Genomic DNA, 26141 nt, shown 5'->3' with positions numbered 1-26141 from the left:
CCTCTAAAAATCTATTTCATCAGATTTACTTTGAGGCACAAAGGAACCCAATGACCAGAGGCCATGTGCTGACCGACTCCATTTCTTTTGAAAAGCTTTTACTCCCTGTAGAAACACAAGAGCATCATTTAATAATTTATCACTATCTTCAGATCCTTTGCAAACTTTTGGTCCCCCATCAGGTAAACTGGTGAAAGACAATTAATCAAAGCTTCTCAACCTTGTTATATCTATTTATATGGTCCTTTGTATCCTGAAAGCAATGAATACATGAAATGCTGATGAAAGAAAATAGAAGGTCTTGTATATGTGGTTGATTCAGGTCTGTAATAAGCCCGTCCAGTCATTTCATTCAGCCTGCATGAAATGACTGGACGGCCCGGCTGCTTTTCACAACGTCTTTATTCAAAGTCTTCTCGAAGCCAAGTATGGAGCTGTGCCAATTATCAATAACGAGGTTTGTTTTTTTAAGTTTATTACAATAATAATGTGTTTTCTTGCATGCCAATATAACATAAGGTTAGCGATGACGAACAAAGGAACAGGCTCCTCATCCTCACGCCGCCAGCTCTAGTCAGCCACTCTGCTCTCAGGCAGTGGCTTTGGAGTGAAGCATTTTTAATTTTAAAGCACTTTTTGAATGTTAAATTCTAGCTGGTTTCCCTGAAGGTGTGACAGCTTACATGGTAGCCTTCTCGCCTCTTTTTGGAAGATCTCTTTAACATTTTACCTCTTTCCTTAACCCCCTTTTACTTTGTTTTTTACTCTCTGATTGGACAGTTTTCCTGCAATGTTTCCTATTAAAATGGTTATACACTGTAATCAACGTCTGCACGATACCAACATAATACATTTGCATTGTATCACATGTAAAAGTAGACCTTTTGTTGTTTTCTTTGGTGAGAAGAAAATAACTTTTTGTTTTGCATACCTGGGAAGTAAATCTTTTTGGAGCAAACGTGAGTGCACCATGTTACCTGCGAGTTATTTCTCGTCATGAGAGGAATTCAAATGTAATCAGATGACCATTGGTTGAAGCTTGTCAAATTATTGTATTCATTGAGGAGTGCAATCAGGCCTTGGTGATTTCCTAAGGAACTCATCATTTCCCCTACCTTGATTGGCTGCTTCAGACCTCCACTTACATTGTGTAAAGTTTTCTGTGAGAAATTGGATTAGGTCCTCAATTGTTTTTGTCTGGACAAAATTTGAATTTCACCGACATTCAAAAGGTTATACATATTTTCCCACAATCATTTTAGAAATGTATTATACGGCCAACCCGTTAATATTAAAATGAATGAATTAATGAACAAATTGTATAATTAATCATAAAAAATGATCATGACTTCAATCACTGCTCTTTTGGTGCCAAAACGTGAACCTGCTGGCCTTAGTATTTTTTTTTTTCTTCACAAAGTCTGCGGACCCAGCCATTGCATTTAATTGGTTACCATCCTCATCTTTTTGGCTTGACCACATATACAAGCCTGGAAACGAATGCTAGATCTCAGTATTCGCCCAACAAACACTACCCCACTACATCTCATAGAGGTAAATATTGTACATTTTTAGTACACTACACCTTTAAAGCTTAGTGTCGTACGTTTTAAACCGCTACATTATCTGAGTTAAATGACAAAGACATTACATAGATACAGAAGATAGTGTATATATGAAGAGTTAAGTAAATATCCCAGTTTTTAATTACATTCCTTTTTCTATAATCCATATTATATATACAATATATGAAGTATATATATGTATGCAATATTCATGGATTTACTATTGGATATTGAGACTATAACCATTTGGCCGTCATACACTACACTATCTTCATACCCCTGACCTCATCTTGATGGCAGCGGCAAAGCCTTAAGAGAAGTGTCTTTGGCCAATTTGCCTTGTTAAAGCCTCCCATGAGATGAATATGTGGGGCCTGACAACGAGAACTAAGTCTGTGTGGTGATTCCACTCAATCAGTGATGCACTGACAATCTGTCTTGACAATCCTGGAAAAGAGGAAATATGACACAAATGTTCTCATAAATCTATTTAGTATATGGCTTAGCCAAGGGCAAAATACTTTGGAGCCTGAGAGAGAGAAATGGAGAATGAGGGGAGAGAAAAAATAAAGATGAACTCTGAGGATATTAATACCCCTGTGAATATATCTATTATCCACGTTCATTTCAAGGCTCTGCAGCATAATAAAGCAGTGCCCATTCCCCATTCAAGCTCATTGCAGTGCTTGGCTTTCTATTACGTAGACAAAATGCCTTTCTGGATGGGGTGGAACACAGTGGGGATCGTTTGTCTTTTGCTTTCAATGGAGTTGCAGGGAATCATGCGGTTGACAAGATATTCCCTTCTGAAAGTCCGGGGAGGGTGTCTGCCTAAAGCTGCAGAGGCTTGAGGAGGAATGGATACAGCCAAGCCAAACATTTAAGTACTACCGCTACGTAGGCAGATGTTCTATTTTTACTTGGAAGATATTTGCCTGAGACACAAAGTCACCTTCGAGGTTAATTTGTTGCACAGAAACAGTCGCTCCATCTTTTATTTCTCTGCAGACGTGTTGACTGACAATTAAAAAAAAAATGATTGAAGAGGAGATGATGAGAAAAGAGAAAAGTTTATTGTTGTTTTGGGACCATGTTGAAAGCCAGCAGCTGGGTTTTGTTACCAAAAAGCCTGCGGCTATCTTAAGCACACTATTTTAAGATAATATATCTATCCATTTGTGTTTGTTGTGTGTTGGTAGCTGCTCCTTTCATAGTCATGCTCAATTTTTGCGAACACTATACCTCACCAATATCCTGAGGGCATTTCCTCAAATTTGGCACAAACAACAGCTTGTACTCAAAGATGAACTGATTTCGACGGTCAAAGGTCACCGTTAAGGTGCTTACTAACAGGAACGTTTCATCAATCACATTGCATGAAGTTTATTTCCGCCATTGAAGCGTTTGTTGTTTCTCTATTACATTTTTCAAGATCCTGTCAGAATGTTTTCAAAAAAGCAACCTCACACGTTCAAAGTGCACTCGAGGTTGTGCTCATTTTTATTTCATCAGACTGCAGAGGATCGAAAAGTCACTGTTATGCACCATTTCATAGCATAACGATCAATTATATTTAGAATGGTCAGTATTTGAGATATAAACCATGTTGGAACTCATCTTCAAATCAATGACCAATCCCAAAGATCCTGAATGTTTGTTTGAGGCTCAAAATTCCAAGTGCTGCTGCCCGACCCAAATTATTATCTGCAACTTTCTTGATTTCTTTCTTGAGAAGACTTTTTTTCTCATGTACCTTATGGTGCAATTTCTCCCAATTTCCTGCTAAATGTTGACCACAATCTTCAATGAAGCACATTATATTAACATTCTTCGGGCATAAATTTCACATTGGGATTGAATTATTAATAATGTATTTTGACCGGTTACTTTGCTCCTTCCCTCTGCAAGTTTTAAAATTTAAAATAAAATGTTTGATGTATTCTGTGTTTATTTTGTGTTGTCTTAAACAGCTGAAGTATTTTGGGGACGGGGAATTATTGAAACACAAGTGAACATCCTGGCATAAATCTTGAATGTAATGACGATGTAATCTACATATATTTAAATATGCTGCATTCTTAATGTAGCACGACCAATGTGGCTGAATCCATTGCAAGCTCTTTTTCTCTCGAGGTTAACCTGACAAGTGATGTCTGAGGAGTTCCATCGCAGTGTCGTCTGTGACCTCTGACCCCAACTAGTGTCACCAGTGCACAGTAAAAGGCTTATTCTCCTATTGTGATATCTGACCTTCTATTTTTAATTAATGTAATGCTTTGGCAATCTGGTTTGGCTCCTCGAATCAGCATTTTTGTCTGCTAAGATAAGCAGGGATTTGACGAATGAACAATAACTACCAATAACACCAACATTAGAAGCTCTCAACCGAGTGATGTTTCTCTTCTGAGATCTGTATTCAAACCCTTTCATTCTCCCTTTGAAGTGGTTGAATGACAATTAGATTGTGCATATTAATATTCTCAGTACGAATTCCATTTGCCATTTTAATTGTGGGAGTTAATAAGGTGTGGTATGAAGCTCACAAATGGGAGCCCTTTCAAGTGTATTGCAATTTAGAAAGTGGGAAATGGCATGTAGGTACAAGTAAAGATGTTTTTCTAATTTCAGATTTTTTTTTTTTAAGTAGTCTTCATTGTTTTGTAGTCATCGTGTTCATTGCTATGGAGGCAGCAGTCAACAGACTGGTCTTTACTATCGAAATTATGAACAAGAAAACACACACTTATCTACAGAAAAACAGTGGTACAAATGCCCAAATTGCAAATCCAAGACAACAGGAAAGTGGTTTTGTTTCTGTGTCCACTTGAGAGACCCAAACAAAGCCTGGATTTAGACGCCTTTGAAAATCTGTAGAGCATCCTGAAGATGGATGCAGCTCGCTGGTGCCTCAATCCACCACTCACTGAGATTAAGAGGGTTCAAAAGCAAGGAGAGCTACATCTCGAATCTGAGACGACTCCCACAGTCCCGGAGAAACCAAACCACAAGATACGACATATGATTACTGTTTCTAATTGTTTTAGATTCCACCTACATAGTCTACATACATGCACTTTGGTGGTGTCCATGTTGTAACGGCATGAACGTATGAAGGGCTGTTTGTAGTGATTGTGGGCTTGTTTACCTGCTTGTATCACTTTAGGTCTGCACCTTTCCTATCATTCTGTGTATGTCTGAGTCAAAGCAACAAGCATTCTCCTAGGAACCTTTTTGTGTTTAACAACTCGGTGATTTATACATCAAAGGGATTTGGCAAAGGCTACTTGTGTTATTTAAGGTTCAGTATCCAGTAATACACATCGGTGGAGCCCCGAGATCCAGAACTACAGTTGATTTTACTGGACATATTATATATGACATATTATGCACTGCTGCACATGCATATTTACACATTGGAGTATTTTCAGTAATACTCTTGGAAATGGAAACAATTGACGCACTTGTTGTCTTGGGTATCCTCATCCATGGATCCTGAAAGTGATGGAGCAGGATCAGCTAGGCCAGCCGTTTAAACGGACGGTCTGTCATGAAGAATATTAGGACGAGGATACAGACCCGTCTAGCTCCACCAGCTCCGGATGAGTGATGAGCTCTAGAGAGTTTTCCTTTTCTTTTTTTTATTTTTATTACTCACTTCATGGTCGACGAGTGGTTCATTGTGAGACAAAACCAACTACTCTCTCTCTCTCTTTTTTTTTTTTTTCCATTTCTCTTTCTCCCCACCTGTGATTTCTCCCTGGTCATCACCGTTTTGGCTAGCCGGTATGAATGCAGACAGAGATAGACACATGCAGGGAGGCCCGGCAGCCCTGCTTAGCATCAGGCTCCACTCCGTGACAGCAGATATCAATGAGAGGTGACAATTGGACCAGGGGGGAGAATAATGCTGTTTGCCAGCCTAGAAATTCCGCTTGTCACAGTTGACCATTTCCGATGCTGGGAGTATTCAATGACGTCTGGGGGGACAACACAGCTCCATTTCAGATGTAAACTCATAACGAGAACCAATCCCCTCCTTGTAGATTCAAACAATTTGTATTATTTTCAGAATTTGGCAGTGGCTGATCAACAAAGCCTGCCTCAACAGTTCATATCAAATACGGCCAAATGTCAAGTCCTGTTTAACGACATAGAGGGATTGAATTTAATACCCGGACCAAGAAAATCCCAAAGGGGGCGCTAGTGAGCGTGTTTGCAGTTACAGGCATGAAACCGAGTGCTGCAGCGGCACATCGAGGAGCTGGATTGTTAACTTGTGAAGTCATCACTAAGGGCTGGTCCTGTGACACATTGTGATGTGATCATATCTATCCACAGTTTGTTTATTTGCTCACCTGAGGAATGTCTCGGAGACCACATGGTTCCCAGGGGAAGTCCTAAACAGTGATGGAAGTAAAATTAGGTGTTTCCATGTGGGGGTTATCATTTTAATGACACTTACCTCCATTCTCATCTGCGAAACATGGCTTTGTTACAAGTAAAAACCCACACGTCTTTTTGAATGTTGAATTTATTAAAATACCCTACCATAGAATCTACAGTATCTAAACAACCATCCCCTGTAGCATTACTTTTACTCAGCTTGGACTCAAACACTTCAAAATGTGTTTACAAAAGCTTCCCAAAGCACTCCAGGAGCATTACCAGCCCGTTGAGCAAAGTTAGTACGAGCGCTAAATAAAGTTGCTTTGTTGTGGGAAAAAAAGTTGTTTTTTGGTAATCACCTGCCACCTGGTCCTCAAATAAAAAAAACTCATGTCTATTTTTCCCCTCCAAAATGTTAATGATGTGTTGTTGAGAAGTATTTCCACCTATATGTATTTTTAAATTTATTTTTAACACAAGCATAGTTCATTTAGATTTACATTTAGAATATTTCTCAACTAAGTTACTCCGCTCCTCACCACTTTAGATCCCCAATGATTGGCTGAGCACTTACTTTCACAATAATTGACATCTGCATTCACTTAGCACATATACATGAAGGCATGCTGCGTGTACCGATAACATCTTGTAACACGATGTAACACGGCAAACTTTAGAGTTGCTCATGCAGAACCCCGTGATAGCACGTCAGTCAGGTGACTCTGATAAGCCAGACAATAAAGGGGATTGTTGTACATGTTAGCAGGAAATTGAGTTTCCTATGAGGTGATACCAGATAAGTTCCCTTTGAGGTATTACAACAGCAATTGCTGGGATTTATAATATTGACTGACTGAAAGAGCGTAATCTACATTACAATATGTCCCCCCTGTTCAGGATTTATGTCGGGTGCTTGTGGGACGGCTCAGTGGTGAGATCTATATTAAAAAGGCTACGCTCGCCAAATAGGTATCCCACTTTTGTTTAATAACCATTTTAGGATTGACACTTGAGTGTTCTTCCAAATCCTTTCCCACATACCACCACTAGAAACATTTGTTTCTTTGGAGTGGCGCTTTTGTTCAGGAAAACAGGAAAATCATTAACTCCAGAATGCAAATGTCCTAATTCCCGTCTCCCATAGCAACAGTGGTATTGCAGCTTGCTAAGCTTTGGTCATTCAGAACTTAGTAACTAAGAAGTCCACTACGACTTCAAAGGCTTTTTTGGAAATGTGTTAAACAAATTGGGGCTTTTGAGTGTATTTGAGAATTGTGCTTCAAGTGTCTCTCAAAGATTATGCATGGTGTGTTGTGTTGCTGTACATTTGTTATCCTCTTATTGTATTTAACAGCGGGCAACAGAAGCAGACATCTTTGCTATTTTAAAACAAAACAAAAAATGTTTTCCTGTGATTCCTGTCAGATATAAATAGACAAATATATTCCAGACATTCGCAGGCCCTCGTCACAGTTGTATATTTTATAAAAAAACAACAGATTAGACCTTTTTTAAATCCGAAATACAATCTATTTTGCCAATCCTAGTTATGTTCCGCTTCTTCGTTCATGCCATAGAGAAATCGTACCAGGCACACCGAGGAAGGACAACATAGCATTTACCAACTTGGGGGCCATTGCGATAAAGTGCCTCGGTTTCCTCTGCTCTCCTTCCCACACGTTCTGCCTCTATTGACCCCCGTTCCAGAGAACATGTCCGTGGCCCAAATGCAGTCATAAGAACACGGGGTGGCTGGGGTGGTGTTGAGAATTGATTTTGAATGCTAAATTGGGTCGTTTTTATCTTGGGCTGTCATCAATATATTTGATTTAAAAGCGTGGCCCGGAGCAAGCGTTGCAGGGCTGCTCTTCGCAGCTTCACTAGGCCCAGGGGAGCCTCCTCCTCCCCTCGGCCCTTTTCAGTTAATGCATTCCACTATGTGTGAAGACTCCACCATCACCTGTGACAAGTAGCAAAGACACAGCAAAGCATAGGCATCCGCCGCCTGTTGTGCAACTTTCATATGGCACTCTGTTAGTTTCAGGGTCCTCCGAGACCACGGTTATCTGTATTTGTGATGGAATATCTTCTGGTATTCGTTCTCGACATGCAACCCCCCTGTCGCGGGGAATAACGCACACGTTATTTCCAAACTAATCAAAGTAAACGTGAGTATGTTCTGAAGGATGAGCCGATGTGACTGAGTGAAATATTGACAGTAACTAAAGTGTTAAAACGTGTTTTTGTGTCATCTGGTGCCTTACACTGCGGGATGAACCCAGGTACCTTTTGCTGCATATGCTGCAGCCACACTCATCAAATCGGAAAAGGCATCCTTTGTGTAGAACAAACAATATTTCGTTTGTTTTTCTTTATGATGTAAATCATCAGGATCTTCTCCAATTTTGTCCTCAGGCAATATGGAATGAGTTTCATTTAGCAGCCAGCCATTTATTTCAAAAATAAATCTAACAGGCCCTGACTATGACCTTTCTCTTACATGTAGATGATTTGCATTCTCCACCGTCATTTTTTTCCCCCAGCTCTGTGATATGGAGTCACACTGTGTGATCCATATTCAAATATTATTTAAATCAGTTGCACCGCATTTGCATGTGAAATTGACAATTTGAAGCCAGGTCGCCAGAATACTGATCAGAGGGACAACCTTCGTTTCAGCGAGGCTTGATATTGCAAATAAATGGGACAGGGTATTAATAATTGTCATGAAAGGAGTGTTCTATATTTCTCACTGGCAAAAGTGAGTGTTTTTTTCCCCCTCTTGTGCAATGAATCTGATATCATGCTCAACCCTTTCAACTTAAAAAATGATTATACACTCTTGAAATAGAGAGACTCAGGCATGGTGTCACTTTTTAGGACACCATTACCAACAATACGACTTGGCTTGTTCACACACTTGTATTGTAAAATAAAATAATACAAAAACATTTGTATTATTGCAACCGGAAAATAAAAATAAATCAACAAATAGTTCCATTTCACACAAGGTTGTATCATATATTATGTCATATGGCAGCACTATTTGGAATGTAGAATGATTAAATCATTTAAATAAGTCTTGATACAAATTGACTTTGAGTAAAGTAACATTACAACATCAATAAACCAAGTGGAATCCCCTCTTTATGAAGATCACATGGCATATATTTTAAATAAGCAAAACAACTTTAAAAGGAGTTAACCAACATTAATTTTGTTCTCACTCGCCCCAGTCGGCTTGCAAACAGATTCATAACTTCATGGTGAATACTAAACAGTTGTTAAGGATGTACTATTTATTTAAATGTTAGCAAATCCTGTTTACTACTCAAATGACTCGTTGCAGAGCAGTTATGTCATTATTGTTATTATTATTATTATTATCATCTTTTTGCAGAGGAAAATACGCACGCCAGTTTCATTTGGAAGCAGAACTCAGATGTGATTGGGCCTTAGTGGCATGTCAAAGCAAAGTAACAGGAAAAACAACAGCTGAGACCTTCGCCTTGCAGAAAGGTCTGCTCTTATTCCACCGACTGAAGCAAAGGTAAGGAGGGACAGAATCGATTGTTGCGGGCCAAATTGAACCTGTGTCGAGCTGCAGGCAGCCACAAGATAAAGCCTCTGACGCTGTCTGCTGTGTTTATCATCAGGTGGCCTTTTCTGTGTGTGCTGTGCTGCGATTTTGATGTGTTAAGTCATAATATGAGAGCCACCATTCTTAGGAGCAGCTGCCAATAAAATCACAGACAGAGGGGATTATGTTTCATGTCAGCCCATTATTGTCTACAGCCTGCGCCGTATACTTTGTTTTACCTGGAGAGGCATATGCCTCGATTCTGTGGCTTTTTGTCCTGCTTTGCCTTCGTACCGTTATTGTTCATATTCAAGAGGCAACCATTTGACTGTATTGCCTCTGAATTGGTTTGCATTTGTTTTTATTGTGGGCCACTACTCTTACTCATTATGCCGACCGTGTCTCGCTTGCAGTTGTGAAGTCCGGGTCAAGGGAAGATGTAGGCGTTCCCTTTTAAATGGGAATGATGTGAGCCCAGCAGAGCTTAGTTTGACAGAAATAATAATCCATTATTTTATTGAAACATGCACGATCAGCAGTAAAAAAAAAGCATTCTTTTTTACTCTACTTGGGTATTTTGTGCATTTCAGACAGAAGCACATCGTTAGTTTACTCCCAGCATACAACAAATCAACTCATACACGTCACCAAAATACAGATATTCCACTAGCCAGATGTGATGTATTGATCACTTTTTTATGACTAAAGGCCGTGCAGAGCATACCGTTGTTGGTCTACTTTGTGAGCAGTTTACTTTGATATGTATTGACCGTCCGTTGGTTGCACAATCTTATTACACGGAGTAGACACGTCTTAGTCATCGGATTATACTGAGGACACAGCAGCAAAATAGTTTTATTGCGACTGAGTGTCCTCAGCCAAGTCTTCTCCCTGCACCAATAAAGATAGTTTTCCTCTTTGGGTATAAAACCTTGGCGGAGGATGCGCGTGCAGTTTTTTGATCTGCCTCGATCTTCAATACGCTCCAACAACGGGGTCCGTCGGAGCTTGTGTGAACCGTGATTGTGGCTAAAGCTTAGGAATTTCTGTTCCAAGAACGCTCGTCCTACCAATAACTATGTTGAAGCACAACTACATCCTCGGCGCGGTGTGCCATTTCGGGTTTCACCAGTCTTTTTTTTTTTTTGGTGATGACCGGCTAAATAGTGCCCAACTGTTCCCACAGAAGGTGGGCAATAGGCTCGTAGCTAATCAGAAGGGCCATTAGCGGGGAATGACAATGACTCCAGTAATTTTATTGCCACATTAAAAGCTTTCCTCTTTGGAGAAGATGATGGTAACCCATTCCTTCCACCCTTGGGCTGTATTTCCAAGCCGACTTAATCAAGTGCAGAAAAAAATCAAGCATGCAGCATAGATCTCAAGAAGGTTTTTGGGGATTTTAACCGTGGCCCATTGTACTGACACACTCCCTCATTTCTTGGTATAATGGGAAATGGTTAAGCAATGCTAGACCCCACCTGTGTTCTTTCTGAAATGTATTGCGGAGAGGGTTCACATCTTGGAGTCACCATTTGCAAGTGGTATCAGGGGAAAGTCTGACTTGGGCTGTATGGATTTGATACTGGACGGACATGAACCACACTATGCCGTCCGGCCACTGGGCGCCTGCCAGGTTTCCTGTTGCCCCACTTTACCATCACATGCGGACCATCTGCTGTTCGCCAATGCTGGAAGAAAAGAGAGACCTCAAGGCAAAACACCAGTCAACACTTTAATGTTCTGTCCATATTTTTTCAATATGAAACGCCTAAACCATTAAATTATTACACAGCAATTTCTTCACTTCACTTTACTCTCAGTATCCGCCTCATCTGGATGTTTTTTTGGCCAATTATCAATAAACACTTCTCTATTATGTCAGATTATGTTAAAATTGCCCTATCTAGCTTTAGTCAGATGATGGGGGCCTCTTTATTTTGTAATGGTAAATGGTTTTTTTTCACTGTTTTCATGGCAACAACATGTTCATTTTTTTTTTTGATCAATGTCCAACTGTATGTTAAGGTCTGTTTTAAACTACGACAACACAGCCTTTTTAGAGCTGATGGTACGGTGCCTGGTTTGCACTTACTGTTCTCAATAGACACTCTAAAATCTAAATGATTGGCGTACAAGGACCAAGCGTGTGGCTGTTTCCAATATGGGAAACAAGTAAGCCACTCTTTTTGTGTGAAGTGATAAAGAGTTGCACACAGACATACGCCTACGTTTAAATAATTGGGGAACCAATGGCAAGCAACATGAAATAAGATTGTTTTTACCATGTATCTTAACCAGGAGCTCTTTTGACAACATTGCATGGAAAGATTATTCCCCTCAGAAAGCCTTTTAGCTGGATGTATGTACTAAATATATTTTTGTGGATGGTTGATACCATCCACAAAAAGTTTCTTTTGTATTAATGTAGTCCGAAATAACGGACCTGGATCTGTCTCTCAAGCATATTACCGGTACATCAATTTTCCTTTTCTTGGTGACCTATATCCGAAGGGTAATATTGTTCATTCGGGGCAAATACTTTCAGCAATGCCTAAAGCTGTTAGTTATTATAATGGGCTGAATGGCTGCAAGCTAAAAGAGAACCCCTAAGTAATGGCTAAATGGGAGCACACATTGAAGCTGCCTTGGGCAACAAGATAACAGCACAAACACCCTGATTACTGTGTGTCTTTTGCAGTTGTAGTACTTTTTTTCATCCCTGTGGCACTTAGCACCTGAAATAGTCTTAATAACCGGCAAAAGCCTTCTCTCTGACCACCTTGCTGAAGTTTTGTCTCTTTTGCCTTATTTTTCTTCTTTATCTTAAAAAAAATTAGATAATAGAAAGAAATGAAAACATAAAAATAAAAAATAAAACCTAAGACTAGAAGGGTTTTTCATTTTGATCAGAATTAAGGCCATTGTGCCATTTGCGTGAGCCGGGGCACCCATTTGGCAGCATTCACTTTACTGAGAGGATAATGTTATCTTTAAAGTGACCTGATGGTCGTGAGAGAGCTCATAAACAGCACGGTTGGAAGCACACACATCGACCCAAGAACGTTGGTGAGATACAATATCCCTCTTGATGTCTTGAACTTCTGCTGTAGTGCAGGGTGGAGAGAACTCTGACGGCTCTTTGGGACTGGCACTTCCTGGCAAAATGTTTTATTTCATATTGGCGCCTTGTTCGTTTGTCACAACCAACCCCTTCTGTTCAAGTTGCAGATTGCCATGCGACCTCTCAAGCTCTTTCAACTTGTCGGTTGTAATTTGTCTGCTCTATTCTACCTAAATGATTAATGAACTACCTAACAATTTGCTTAATGAACTACCTACCAATTTGCCTCTCATTAACTCAGCACCAACGCACACACTGATTGCAGCGAAGGGCTTCGGTGGTTTTAAGTGTTTCCAAGCGGTCTGCCGTCCAAATCCTAACAGGGCCTGCGCCGGCTTAGCTTCTGAGATAGGGACACACGTCGGACTTTCAAAGTGAGGTGTCCGTGTGACGATCCCCCCCCACCTCCCTGCGGGGACACACAAGCGGCCTAGCAGTGGTGGCCATAGTGCAGCATCAGTAACACGATCCCTCGCTGGCTTCAGGCACCAAAGCATCCCAGAAGCACTACACTCAAATGGTTTTGATGTTGTTTTGATACTCCGAGTTGCTTCCCTGGAACGAATGAAAAGTTTTTTTTTTTTTTCCCAATGCCTTGGCACGCACAAGAAAACTTTTTTAAAGACAAAGATGAGCCATTGCCCTAAAGTATGCTCTTTTATATACATATTTGTTTGGTTTGATGTGTGTGTGTGTGCGTGGCTGTGTGCTTTTCAGTGTGATTTCTTTTATATACATTGAGTAATACTTGAAGAAATGTCTCTGTTTTCACATATATGTTTTTATGAGTCTCGGTCATCCTATATACATCATGGTCCTCTACTGCTCCCTACGCTGTGTTCAGCTGCTCTGTATTCAGGGGGCAGAGGAGGTCTGTGTGTGGGGATGTGTGTGTGTGTGTGTGTGTGTGGGGGGGGGGGGTGTGTAAAAACAAGAAAATGAGCTAGTTAACTCATCTATAAGCTCGAAAGTCTCATTACACTGCTGATGAGTTTAAGGATTGCCTGAGGTGGAAAGGGGCTGTGTTTATTTCTCTGCAGCCGTGCGCGTCCTGTCTCCTGGTCTCACGCGGATGGAAGACAAAAAAACACACGCCGACACTCCGGGGCAAATGAGTACCGAGCACAACGCCGCTTAAATACTTCATGGGTGTACACTTATTCAAACGCACGTTTTTTTTATGAGACGTTATGTCGTGTGAAGCCTCCGTACAGCGGCTGCTAAATGAAGACAGATGCGGTTGGTGGCAGAATTGATCTGACCTTTTTGCACCATGTAAAGGGATATGAATCTACTTAATCAGCGGGACACGGGACACTCCAGTTTACATGCAGGTCGCGAGGAGAAAAAGGAACGGGTAACGCAGGGCCTTTCATTTTTGGAAACTGTTGTAAATAGTTGAAACAGTAAACAAAATAATAACTTTTAGAATCATGTTAAAGACGAGTTACAAAAAAAGAATGGCAGAAAAACTCTTTCCTTGGCTTTGACACCAATCAAACAGCAGTGCATGATCAATTTAATTCTCATCACGGGGCAACAGTCTGATTTGTGTTGATCGATGTCTCTGCATGTCTGTAGTGACTGTAGATTTTCATTATGGATTTTTATGAAGTGAGTTAAGACAGTTCAAACAGATTGTCTGGTGGCACGTGTTACAAATGCACACATCCACTGTCAAAAGAAGCCCATTAATGCACCATATGGGCATCACCATCACCACTCAGTGTGGTAGAAACGTGCAAACACTCGGTAATGAGTGAGTGGCATAAGTTGCTGGTATTGAAAAAGAAGATATTTGTATACTTATATTCAATTACTGTCGGTGGCAAATACCTTGTACGTAGTTCTACATCTTCTACTCAGTAAGCCTATTTAGTGTATTTAGTTACCTTCCCGTCACATGTCATTCTGTTGTTAGGGAAAAACTATAACCAATCATCTGCGCTACGACATAAAACCAATACGCCGAGAGGAAGTGACCTAACATCGGTCAAATGCCTCTTCAGTGTCCGCTCAGCCTAAAGCCATCTTTAAAGAACCCGGGTATCTTTTCTCCTCCGGTAAACATATTTTTTTCCTTTGAAATCTCATCAATAATCAGGAATGGGGGATGACAGAAATTGGCATGATTGCCAAACAATGCTTGGAAAACTTTAAAGGATTTCTGTCTGTGTGGATGGATGGATTGATGGAAGGATGGATCAAAAACGCAGTGATTAAAGGCCAGCGTTCCTCATTGTTGAAGCAGTGGAAGAATGGGTAGGCTGGAGTGATACTCCATCAGCAGAATAGACAGGGGTTCTAACGCTCCTACATACGTGAGCCTGCCGAAACCTTTATTGAAACAACAAAGGGTGTGTTTTTGCCTGCTCTTAGCTTGGCATATATTTTGTTGTTAAATATTGGCATTCCAATGGTTAAATTTGTAGTATAGTTTTTTTTAATTTTATTTGGATAAGAAGATCAATGCCTCTTATAGGTGTCCATGCATTATGAAGCTGGAACAAGCAGACAATTTGCTAAAAACCTGTGAAATTAAAGAAATTATATTTTAGGATATATTAAATATGCTGGGATAGTCTGACATTCGACCCCTTATATCCTGATTTTGTTTCCCGCTGCTTTATTTTCCTGTTCAGATAGGAGGTACAGTAGATATTGATACATAGTAGTAGAGACCCAAGTAAAATATTAAAATACATTTTAAAATACAAGTGTCAAATCAGCATCTGAAAAAAAAACGGATGTAGGCCCCTACAGTTACTTAATACTTAAGTAAAAACCACAGACAAAAAGGAAAATCCTCACCCGTATGCGTCCATGACGAATGCTGAGTAATAGAATATGTGATGATGGGTGGTGGTGGTATGTGTGTGTGTCTGTGTAGAGGAAGTGGGGGGGGGGGGTCTCATTGGTTTAAAACCAAAGGAGGAAAGACACAAACAGAGTCCTTGAGTCACCCGCCCTCACAATCATCTCATGAGTCATGCGCCTACACACATCTGCAGATGGTAAAAATCTAATAACCAAAATATGTTATGTGCTCCACCTAATAAGTATAAGGAACACATATTTTGCCAAATGAAATAGCTGGTGAGTTCTAAGAACTAATACTAATAATACATCTCTTTTCATTCATGAAGTGTTTAATTAAGGGCATGGCCAGAAGTTTTATTTGTATTAATGATCTATTCAAGCATTGTCAGGGCTTATTCACATCATCACAAAGACAGATACTGGGAAATAAACCGTACCATTGTAGAATTACTATTTGAAATATCTATCCATCAAGTTCTAGCAATGAGCAATCTTTTCTATGAACTGTGTAAAAAGAGTCAAACTCCACTGGCTCAAGAAGATGTTATTTTTATTTTCCATCGAGTACATTTAGTGAGATTTGTGTAAATGTTCCCACAGAACAGTGCTCAGTGCCGCAGAAATATATCTCACAGAGGGAGCTCTTGAGCTATAAATGTGAAACTAACAGACACACAAAAAGACAAGAGGGGAACGGGAGTATGAGGAAAGAAGAGAACAAACTGTGACTAAGCTACAGGATGAGGGATAGACAGAGAAATCTAAGCAAGATGTTTCCGATGTGAATGTGTAATAAAGCAGAAAAGATTTTTTTAAAAGGGTGAAGACTTGCAATCAAGGCACCTACTATTCCTCGCGCACTCCCAGCCAGTACATCTGTGAGCCAAGTCTTAACAGGGAGTCACTATAAATGACTGTATTCTCTTTGTTTTTATAGAGGTCAATGCGTTACTTAAACTTTCAACTGAAAGTCATTTCAGATTTTATTTTAAACACTGTACTTTTCATTTTTTTTTCAATCAAATTTGGCTCATGCATGAAGACATACGTTTTAAATCCCACAGTGAGGCCAAAATATGTATTTTTAATAGCGCTCTAGATGATTAGATAATAATAAATGTTTGAATGAATACACTTTCTGCCATTTTGAACTTAAAAGTGAAAACATATGCTGGAGTGATGACTTTCGTTTCTGGTTTCTTTTGTGTAAACACTATGGTCAACTTCAGGTCAGTTATGATGGATTAAGAGGGACAAGTTGGAAAAAGGTGTCACCACTGTATTCCTGGTCAACATAACAAAGATAATATAATTATTTTAATAATAATAATATGATGACTAGAACATTGTCCTCGAAAAAATTAAACGACACCAATCCTGTAAAAGATATGAAGCAATTAAGTAATATCACTTACAATAAATTGCTTCGATATGTACCATAATGTTAAAAAAAAAAGCCAGACGATACTGAGTTAGTCTGCCCACCGCCGAGGGGTCCAGGCTGCAAAGGCCTGGTCACCATCAGTGAAAATTCTAGATTTAGGAACCATTAGTACAGCCGCGCTGGAGAATCTCCAGCACCGATCAGGCTCACGGGGAGTTAGTAGATCACCGATATAGGCAGGAGCATGACCATTCAGGGCTTTAAAAACAACCAGGTAAATCTTCGGATCAATCCTGACACCTCTCTTTTTATTGCTCCTGCAAGTAAGAACCAGTCAATACTGCACACAAACCATATTTCCACTGCTGCCGTCGTAGAGAATCCACCACAGGGTTTTCCTTTTATATTCCTATTTAACCCTCTTGTATCCAGATTTTAATTTCAAACGTTTAACTTCCATCCAATTATCCTTCCATAAATATCTGGCGGCTGTGTCGTACTCAAGTATCCACCGAATTTACAGCTATGTTGATTAACACTGGAAAGCAACATTGTTTATCTCAATTCCTTGACTCACGGGCCAAAACACTCGTATTGTAGTTCTCGATTATGAATATGTAAAAACCGGAGTTTTGCTTTTGCTTCATTTAGTAATTTCTTGCCCCTCGGCCTCTTGGTCCCAGAGACGTCCTGGGGAGAGTCGGTTCGGGGGTGTCAGGTAATACGGATGTTTGAGAAGGTGCACCTCTGAAGTTGTGAATGAGGTTAGAGGCCCTTCAGACTGTTACACCCCATCTCTGAGTATTTCTCCTGTCAACTACAGTCAAAAAAAAAAATGAATGGCAGCAGTTTTGTCAGTAATTCATTTGCTGAGCAAAACATGAATTACTGAATGTTTTTAGTAGCATGCGTGGCATTCACAGACATGCGGTAGCAGAGACTTTACGTCTGGTGATCACCTGAATGGGGGGGGTTAAAGATTCGAAACAACTTCTAGCTTTGTCATCTTCTTCACCCGACATCTCATCACCCTCTAACAATGCAAAATGAAAACAGACTCTGGTCACTCATCTCCTGTCAGCATGATGCGTGCACTGAAACTTGAACAAAGGTCGGAATGTACAGTTCACCCCTAACTCCCAGTCGGTTGGGTGGGAAGACACCAAAAGCAACTTCAGGGGAAAATGTAAACTTGTAATAGAGAAATAACCATCTTCAAGTAAGTCCAGGACAAGCCTTTGGATGGTTGATTGTCAGGGGAGTGGAGGTAAACCGCGGTGTCCTTGTGAGTCCCTGATATCTTTTTATTGCAGGGCAGAGACTCACATATAGCACAGGAACATTGCCCTGAATGATTTCCTCAGCACTTCCTGGGAATTGTCATCACCCCAGGTCAATGTCTAAACTTTCCCATGCATCAAAATATATTGTAATTGACTCCATTTGTAATTCCTCCAGAGATCTGGCACTGGGCTGCAGCTGTGAAGGCTGCCGAAAGCAATAAAGTCTCTCAGACATGACCCCCATGGTAAACAAGGCCTCCTCCTAGAGTGGGAGATACAGTAAAGTGTGGGCTTTTTTTTCTTCTTTTTTTCGTGTCTGCCTGTATGTTTGCTCTTTGGCTCCAGCTCATGCTTCCATTCAAATGTTGTAATTTCACAATGATGTCTTTCATAGGGCAGGTTTTATTCGTTTTGGTTCATGTGATGCTACCCCATGATGGATGTAGCAGGCAGTTATAAGACATTAAATGACATATATAATATGAACATATACATTTATTTGTGCTGTCAGTTAAACGAGCTATTAACAACGTTAACGCAAACCCATTTTAACTACAAATGTTTTTATCGCGAGATTAACATTTTCTTTAAAAAAATAAGGGGTGGATGATTGTTGCCTGAAAATGTCAACAGGCTTGTCTGTTTGAGCAGCTGGCTGAAAGCAAAGAATTTGTAGGCTTACCTTTTATTGGTAACCTAACTGTTACGGTTCATTGTTTCTGAAATAAGAGGCCTGACTGCTTTGTTCAGAGCAAACAGAAAATATTAAGTCATGGTTTAACTGCACTACAGGCTGAGTCCTTGTTTACCAAAAATGTGCACTTTATAATTTTATTTTGTACCGCCGTGTTTGGCTATGTCTTTCAGTAAAATAATACATTTGCATAAAGTAAGCCAATCCACTTTTCCATGTTGATTAAAATGAAGAAAGGATTATGGAAAAAAATAAATGAAGAGACATTTGGAATAGATTCAAAATGTGCGATTAATCGTAATTTTGTTAACTACGAAATAAATTCGATTAATGGTGATCGAATATTTTTATCGTTTCACAGCACTAATTTATATATACATTTAATGTAATGTTCTTCAGAAAAATATATTATTTCATTGTATTAGAAAGCAATGTCGATTACACGTTGATTTAATGAAAAGTCTCCAGTGTGTGGTCGTTGCTGCTGGGCATTTGCAGATTAAACATAACACATTTGATCCGTATGGTTGTGATCTACAGTGTGCCATCAACTCCTAATCAGAAAACAAATCCGTCATTAGGATAACAGTTCTGTAATGTGGAGGGTTTTATCGGAAGTGCAAATTAAAAGAGGAAATGGAGCAAAAGTAAAAAGGATTTACCCTTTTTATGTGGAAGCAATTAGTGCAACATTAATGGCAAACTGCGATTGTGCATAGTATGGAATCGTGTCACCCGAATTATATTCCTTGCATTGTCTACCAACGATATTCTTCATCATTCCTCTATATGTGTGTTAACATATGTAGAGTATTTCATAATTTACAAATAGAAAAGTAACTTGTTTTTTGTTTTTTTCTTCACTACTCTGGACAAAATGAGCCATTTCAATGCCTGCAACATAATGTTTAATACAGTGCCACGAGGTCTGCTACGTCTCCTTTGTTTTATGCTGTCCATAAATTCCCTCATTTCCCACTTACGCCAGCCCGCTGTTTTTAACATCGCATGATCCGAGGTAATCAGGCGGATCAATGTGACTGCTTTGTCACAACAACAATATCACTTTCACTCCTGCAACTGGAGCTGCTTTGATTTCTGCTGAAAGGGGAACACATAGAGTTGTGTTTATCCTTTTGTCTCTTTCCTCTGATGTGCTCTACTCTGCCTCCCACTTCATCTCCTATTCACTCTCAGGTGCCACCAATAGCGAAATGAAAAAAAGACCAAAAAAGTGATTTTTATGGGGGGAATACATGTAACTCTTTTAAGGGGGTGGGAGTGTTTGACATGATACTAAATGGCTTCAAAAAGGCTTTTGAATCAACATAGAGTGCATCATTGTACTGTTCATCGTGCTGCTGATCAATATTCAGTTTTACCCTGATGTGATGAATATGTCCTTTGGCAGTCATGTGTACAGTCCCCTCAAGGTCACCCTCTCCTCTCCGCGTGCTGGATATTCAAAGAGGCTGTGAGAGGAGGTTTGATGAAAAGATAACAAGCTAGGGCAAGATTACTTCTTCAAAGCCCTGAAAGGTTTCAACATCTCTATAATCTCTGGAGCCTTAAAGACCTTTTACCTATAAAGTGCTGATATTATCATGGCCACACTGCAACAGCCAAGCAGACTTAATTCAACTCAAGATAAATAGTGTCTATCTGAGGACAAACTGTAATGCCTTTGGTGATCATAATCAAAATGTAAATGTCTTCAGAACCAATACTCGCCAATCGTGTGACATTCCCATCATCCTGACATGTACTTTGCATTTAGTGTTATCTGGCTGATCTCAACACGGTTAACATTATGCCTGCTAAGTATGTTCGTGTGATGACGCTGGAATGCGGCTGAAAGTACCGCTGATGTTCAGATGGACCTCACTTACTTTTTGTTCTTGCATTGACTTCATCAACAGCCTTTGTCCTGAGTGTGCAAGTCATTATTGAACATATTACGCAGTGGTAAAATCTGGTCCTAATTTAACTTCGCCCACCCCACTCCACCAATATTAGATTGTTATAATCAGATTTGTTCACATTATCTTGGTAAAAAAAAGCAATTTAAATCAGTCTTAAAAAATGTAGCACCAGATTTATTTTTTCCTGACTTGCCTCTCAGGGCTTCTGTCTGTATTTATACATGTCTTTTGTGTCTCTTTAACTTCTTCTCATGCTCATCTGCCTTCCTACACAAGCAAGCACTCATTTGACTACGGGGATGAATGCATTCATGAACGACCTTCTCCTTTGGGTTTATGTTGCGTTCGTCTTCGTTCCCATAAGTGTATAGATTATTTAAAACTTGATCTTTTATTCTACGTTGGCAGTAACACTCAAAATAAATCTTGATTTCTTTTGTCACCTTTGGTGGTATTGCAAGAGCAGGGGATGAAAGATTGGTATTATTTTCTATAAATCAATATGAACAATGCCCCCGTCTCCAAACGACTGAATATAAAATTGACATATTCACATTATAGCAGTTGATTTGGTATTGTGAGCGACACAGTATTTTTCCCTGGCAGTTTATTCCAAGGAAACGGGGCAAAGCTTAATGAATTACTCTTTGTCTGTCTTTTGTCCATGAGAATGAATAATGCATCGATGGCAAACATTACGCAGCTCATATCAATAACTGAAGGATTCTGACCACAGAGTAGTTTTATATGCTGTCTGTTATTCACACAAGTTCACTTCTTGCCCTTCAAATTGCTTTTGTCTTTCTTGTTCCCTTTTGTCTCCCCGATGCTTCACAGCGTCTGCAGTTATTTGTTTTGCTTGACATGAGCGCCAATGAAAGCACACAGGAAGTTGAGAGGAAGAATTTAAAGTGCAGTCGAAGACATTGTGCTTCTGTTAGAAACCTGGAGGCTGATACTTTTGGTGTCACTAAGAGATACTGGCGGGCCTTGCAGCACACATTAGTGTTAAATGGGTTTCAGGTTGTTTTGCAGGAAGACCAGCACATTATATACACACCAGTCAATACATCTATATGTCAGTTTTTCTCAACTCTAAGTACTTCCCATCTTAACAAAGACTTGTTGTCCCGTGATAGCTTCACGCTAGTCCTGAAACGGCTCCACAGAAGCAACAAGGCTACAAAATATTTCCCGAAAAAAACCACACATGCCAAAAGCAACCACCAAAAGTCACCACGCAATACAATGCATTGATGTGACCTTCCCATGGCCCACCTTCATGTTATTGTAAATGTATCTTTCATCCACCTATCCACATACCATGAGGTGTTTTTACCGTTGCTGATCAGGGCGACAGCAGCATGTGGATCTCTGGCCGATGTGTGGTTTTCTCGCGGTGATCCCCGGCAGTAAGCTCTGTTAGAATTGAGGAGGAGGGGCTGCGAGGTCCCCTGTCACTGGATCCGTCCAGCCGGTCGGCTAGCTGCTGTAAAGTCTAATAATGCCAGTGCCCTCAGCCCTGACCGTTATTCCATTTTTTTTTCTAGACTGATCACAACCGGCAGTTTGTGTGAATCCGTCAGTGTGTCCGCTCGCGTGTACCCTACAGTCGGAATGATCTTTAGATACCTTTTGTGCTCGTGTTGAAGGTTGTTTCAGTGTGCCTTGGGGTGCATGTGATCCACAATCGTGTCATTCAATCTTATCGTCAAAAAAAGAGGGTGAGGAAGAAAAAAAGAAAAAGGACATTCAAGCTATAGAATTGATGTGAAGCTAGACGTGGTTGACCCGTATGTCATTGATGCCATATATCTTGACAGCTTGTCCATTACCCAAATCCTCACTCCCTCAGCACTTCCATTACAGTCTAGTGGATGGGCCGACCTTGCAGACGTGTGGGCAGTGAAGGTTAAATCACATAAGTTGATGATGAGCGCTGTGCTTATCGGGCCTTATTTTGGTTATCAATCAGTGAGTAAAGTAACTCACAATGACCAGCTGTGCAATAGGAAGGACCACATTAAAGACACACGCCTCCTGCATTTAACCTTTAATTAAATGTTCTTTTTCTCTTTTCCAAGACCTATATACAGTACTAGTATGTCCGATAGGACTAACACTACCATGTTACTGCATCCACGCTCTTGTCTCGTCTGATCCCCTGAGCCACTGCGTGCTGTCTGAAGTCTCGACTTGAAAGGCCTGATCTAAATACTGTGGATTGCGAGCAGTGATTACAGACTGATCGACGAGCCGCACGCAAACTGTACACACACGTTTACACACGGCCGCTACCTGGCCCCCACACACAAATGGATTACGCAGGATGTCGAAACACATCCACGTCCAACCTGGGTGTGGGTAGTTTTACTATGTGGACCTTAACAAAGTGTTATTTTGGCCGTCTCCCATCAAAGGGAAACCCGTGACTGAGTCCAGCGTGTCTTAATTGTGGTTGATTGTTTGTTTGTTTTTCCCCACAGTGTCAGCCGACATCTTAAATAGCAGTTTGGCCACCATGGAACGTCACATCCAGAGGCTTGAGAACGACATCCAGAACTTTCCCAAAACCGACGACCAACAAGATAAGTTTGTGGAAAAGATGATGATATCCTTTTTTTGTTGTTGTTGTTTTTTATGGTGGTCATTTTCACGCTTTGTTGTTGTTCGTATTCAGGCAGATGTGAAGGTATTGTATGTGCATTTTGTTGGACGGCAGGGGACAAACAAGTGTGCCGTACGTGTTCTGACCCGGCAGTGGCAAGCAGTTTAAGTCACTTGGTGTGATAGGTGGCACCCAAGGGAACGTAGGGAATGGATCCGGCTGCCTCGCTATGAGATGTTGATCGGATCCCCCCCTCACCCCCCCCCCCCCCCCTTCACTCCTCCCCCGTGTCCCAAGAGTGAAATCCTGCCCGTTGGCTATTTTTACCGCACTCTGCCACCGCTGCCTGTCCCCTGGGACACTCTAATGGGGGACTCTAGCCCCTCACACCAACTTATCGCCTATCCGTGATTTCATCTCCTGACCGGCCATGAGTGTCTCCACACAGCCGTCCGTGCACTATCTCTCGTGGCGCCTCTCCTGTTTCGATAACAAAGTGTTTCACTTAAAGCCGAGCGTCTCCGCTCCCAAATTGAATTAGCCGTGTCTCTGCACTTTCTTGAATGCCCTTTCTGAGAGGGAAGGTCCTCATTGTATAGGTGTGATCAATGTCGGAAAATCAGGTTTGTTGTCAATAGCCTGAGGCGAGGGTGTTTTTCATGGGGAGGAAAAAAAAAAAAAAAAGCATTCAGCAGTGTCTTCTTGGCTTGTCTCTAGCAAGAGAAGACAGAATCGCTCGAGTAATTTAAGAAGCGGGTAAGTGTATCCATATGCCAGCCGCCCTCATGTAATTTAGAATTTAACCTGATTTTTGCTTCCTTTTATCTGAGATTTATTAAGGCTGAGTTTGCACATTGGGCGGTTTAAGAGTAATAGCCTCCTAGCGCATTAACAATCTGCACACAATCAAAGAAGGGCACTTAAATTTGTGTGATTAAAAAAAAAAAAAAGAAGAAGAAGAAAAAAATAAAAATCTGAAGCAAAGACCTCCCTGGCGGCGACTCGGAGGCAGAGCAGGCGAGAAAGCCTCCCCGCGCCCCGATGTCAGTATTGATTCCCGGGGTCCTCCGAGAACCAGAGGCTTGAGTGAGAGGAAATGGAGAAGTGAAGATATACTGCAGCATTCCTCTCCTTCACTGTCTGGAGTCCCTCCCCAGAGAGTGGCAGAGAGAGGCTGACTCGGGCTGACCTGGAACACCCCACTTCCCCCTTCGCCCCTTCCCACCTGATCGAGTTTTTGGCACTAGGAAGGAGGGCCTAATAGGATTTAATCAGATCCATTTCGGTTACTGCCTTATTTAAAGTAACCACCAAAAGGAAAGCACTGACGAGCGTCTATATATAATTAATCACTCCACTTTGGAGTGTCTTGATTGGCTGAATTGCTTCAGTTGTACATATTTTTAAGTCTTACTTTTCACTGTTGTAACTTCTGGAATGCAGATGCATCGAGACTCAAACTAATTAAACTATTTGCTGTCACTTTTTTGTTGGCATGTAGTACAAAACAGTTTAAGTTCCAAGTTCCCTTTTCTTGATATTCATCGTCAGTGCATGATATCAGGACACTAGAACTCTGCAAACTCATTTTTCTTAGTGCCTTTGAAGTTTCGAGTCTGTTTGTTACACCAGGATTTTTGCGTATATATATATATGTGTATATATACACATATATATACACACCGTAAGCCATTTTTTGGAAGTCTGTCACTAAAGACAATATTTTCTACTGTCTTAAACCTTCCAAGACATTTATTTCCGGGCTGTTTCTATGCAAGAGAAAGAAAGCCCAGGCTGTGCTTCATTTACTGAGCTTTTTAGTACCAGTGTTTGCGATGAGCTTACGTAGCACTCTAATCTGTGTTGCACAGCAAAGTGTTGGAACAATGTCAGTGTGAAATACAGTGCTGTATATTCTTGGTTGGCATTCCCTTTGGTACACATACGATAGCAGGCAAGGTAATCATACCTCTTTAAACTTTTCCCTGGTATTAAAAAAATAAATTAAAAAAAAGTGGTTCCTTGAAGCATGACAGATGGAAGAACAACAACAGCTAAAAGTCATGCATTTGATGCTTGAGCAACCCCGGAAAAGTTAAGTGAAGCACTGTTGTCTCGACTGCTGGGCGCTGTGATGAATGAGTCAGTCAGTCAGTGTGTGTGTGTGTGTGTGTTAGTGAGTAAGAGTAATTTACAATGTATGTGTAGGTGAGTACATGTGCCTCTATTTCACTGTGACACGTGTGAGCGTTTTTCCTGAGATTTATTTCAGTAGGCCATGGTCACTGCAGGGTATGTTAAATGTAATATGCGCCCCAAAGCAGCATAGTTTTAATTAAACCCTCAACAATAAATGTTGTTTTTTTTTTTTTTCCCCACCACGTATGATTAGTGGTCCTAATTTGTTAGGTTAGGTTGTTTTGTTGTTCAGGTTTTTGCCCATTATAAAGTCAGATTTATGTCTGGCACAATCAAATATTTGTGAGAATACGTCATCTTTATCCTTCGTCTGATGTCTGATGTTTTTACCACAAAAATAGTAACATAACTCTACACCAGCAGAAGCTTAGTAGCAGTTATGAAATACTAAAATATAGGAATATGAGAAGAGAAAATACATAACGAAAGAAATATGGAATGAAAGGAAGAAAGCAGTGAAGAGCTTAGTGGAAGCACTTCATTTGGCTTTATTGATACATTTTTCTCTTTCCATTACTGTAATTTATGCAAATGACTGAATGGCGTGTTTGTTCAGCAGTTTAGTGATCTCTATCT

The 26141-nt window shown here is 40.5% G+C and overlaps 1 protein-coding gene across 9 annotated transcripts in view; it reads left to right on the top strand.

Moving 5' to 3' along the window:
• diaph2 (diaphanous-related formin 2) overlaps positions 1-26141 on the top strand; it is a 297267-nt gene that overhangs the window by 191776 nt on the left and 79350 nt on the right. For all 9 annotated transcript variants that reach the window (XM_037460863.2, XM_037460868.2, XM_062560592.1 and 6 more), the window contains one exon: positions 23245-23369. In XM_037460863.2, coding sequence (XP_037316760.2) covers positions 23245-23369 — 125 coding nt within the window. The remainder of the gene's footprint in view (positions 1-23244; positions 23370-26141) is intronic.

This window comes from Pungitius pungitius, chromosome 2 (assembly GCF_949316345.1).
Source record: "Pungitius pungitius chromosome 2, fPunPun2.1, whole genome shotgun sequence".
NCBI lineage: Eukaryota > Metazoa > Chordata > Actinopteri > Perciformes > Gasterosteidae > Pungitius > Pungitius pungitius.
The sequence above is the reverse complement of the archived record's forward strand: the minus strand, read 5'-3'. Positions and strand labels throughout refer to the sequence as shown.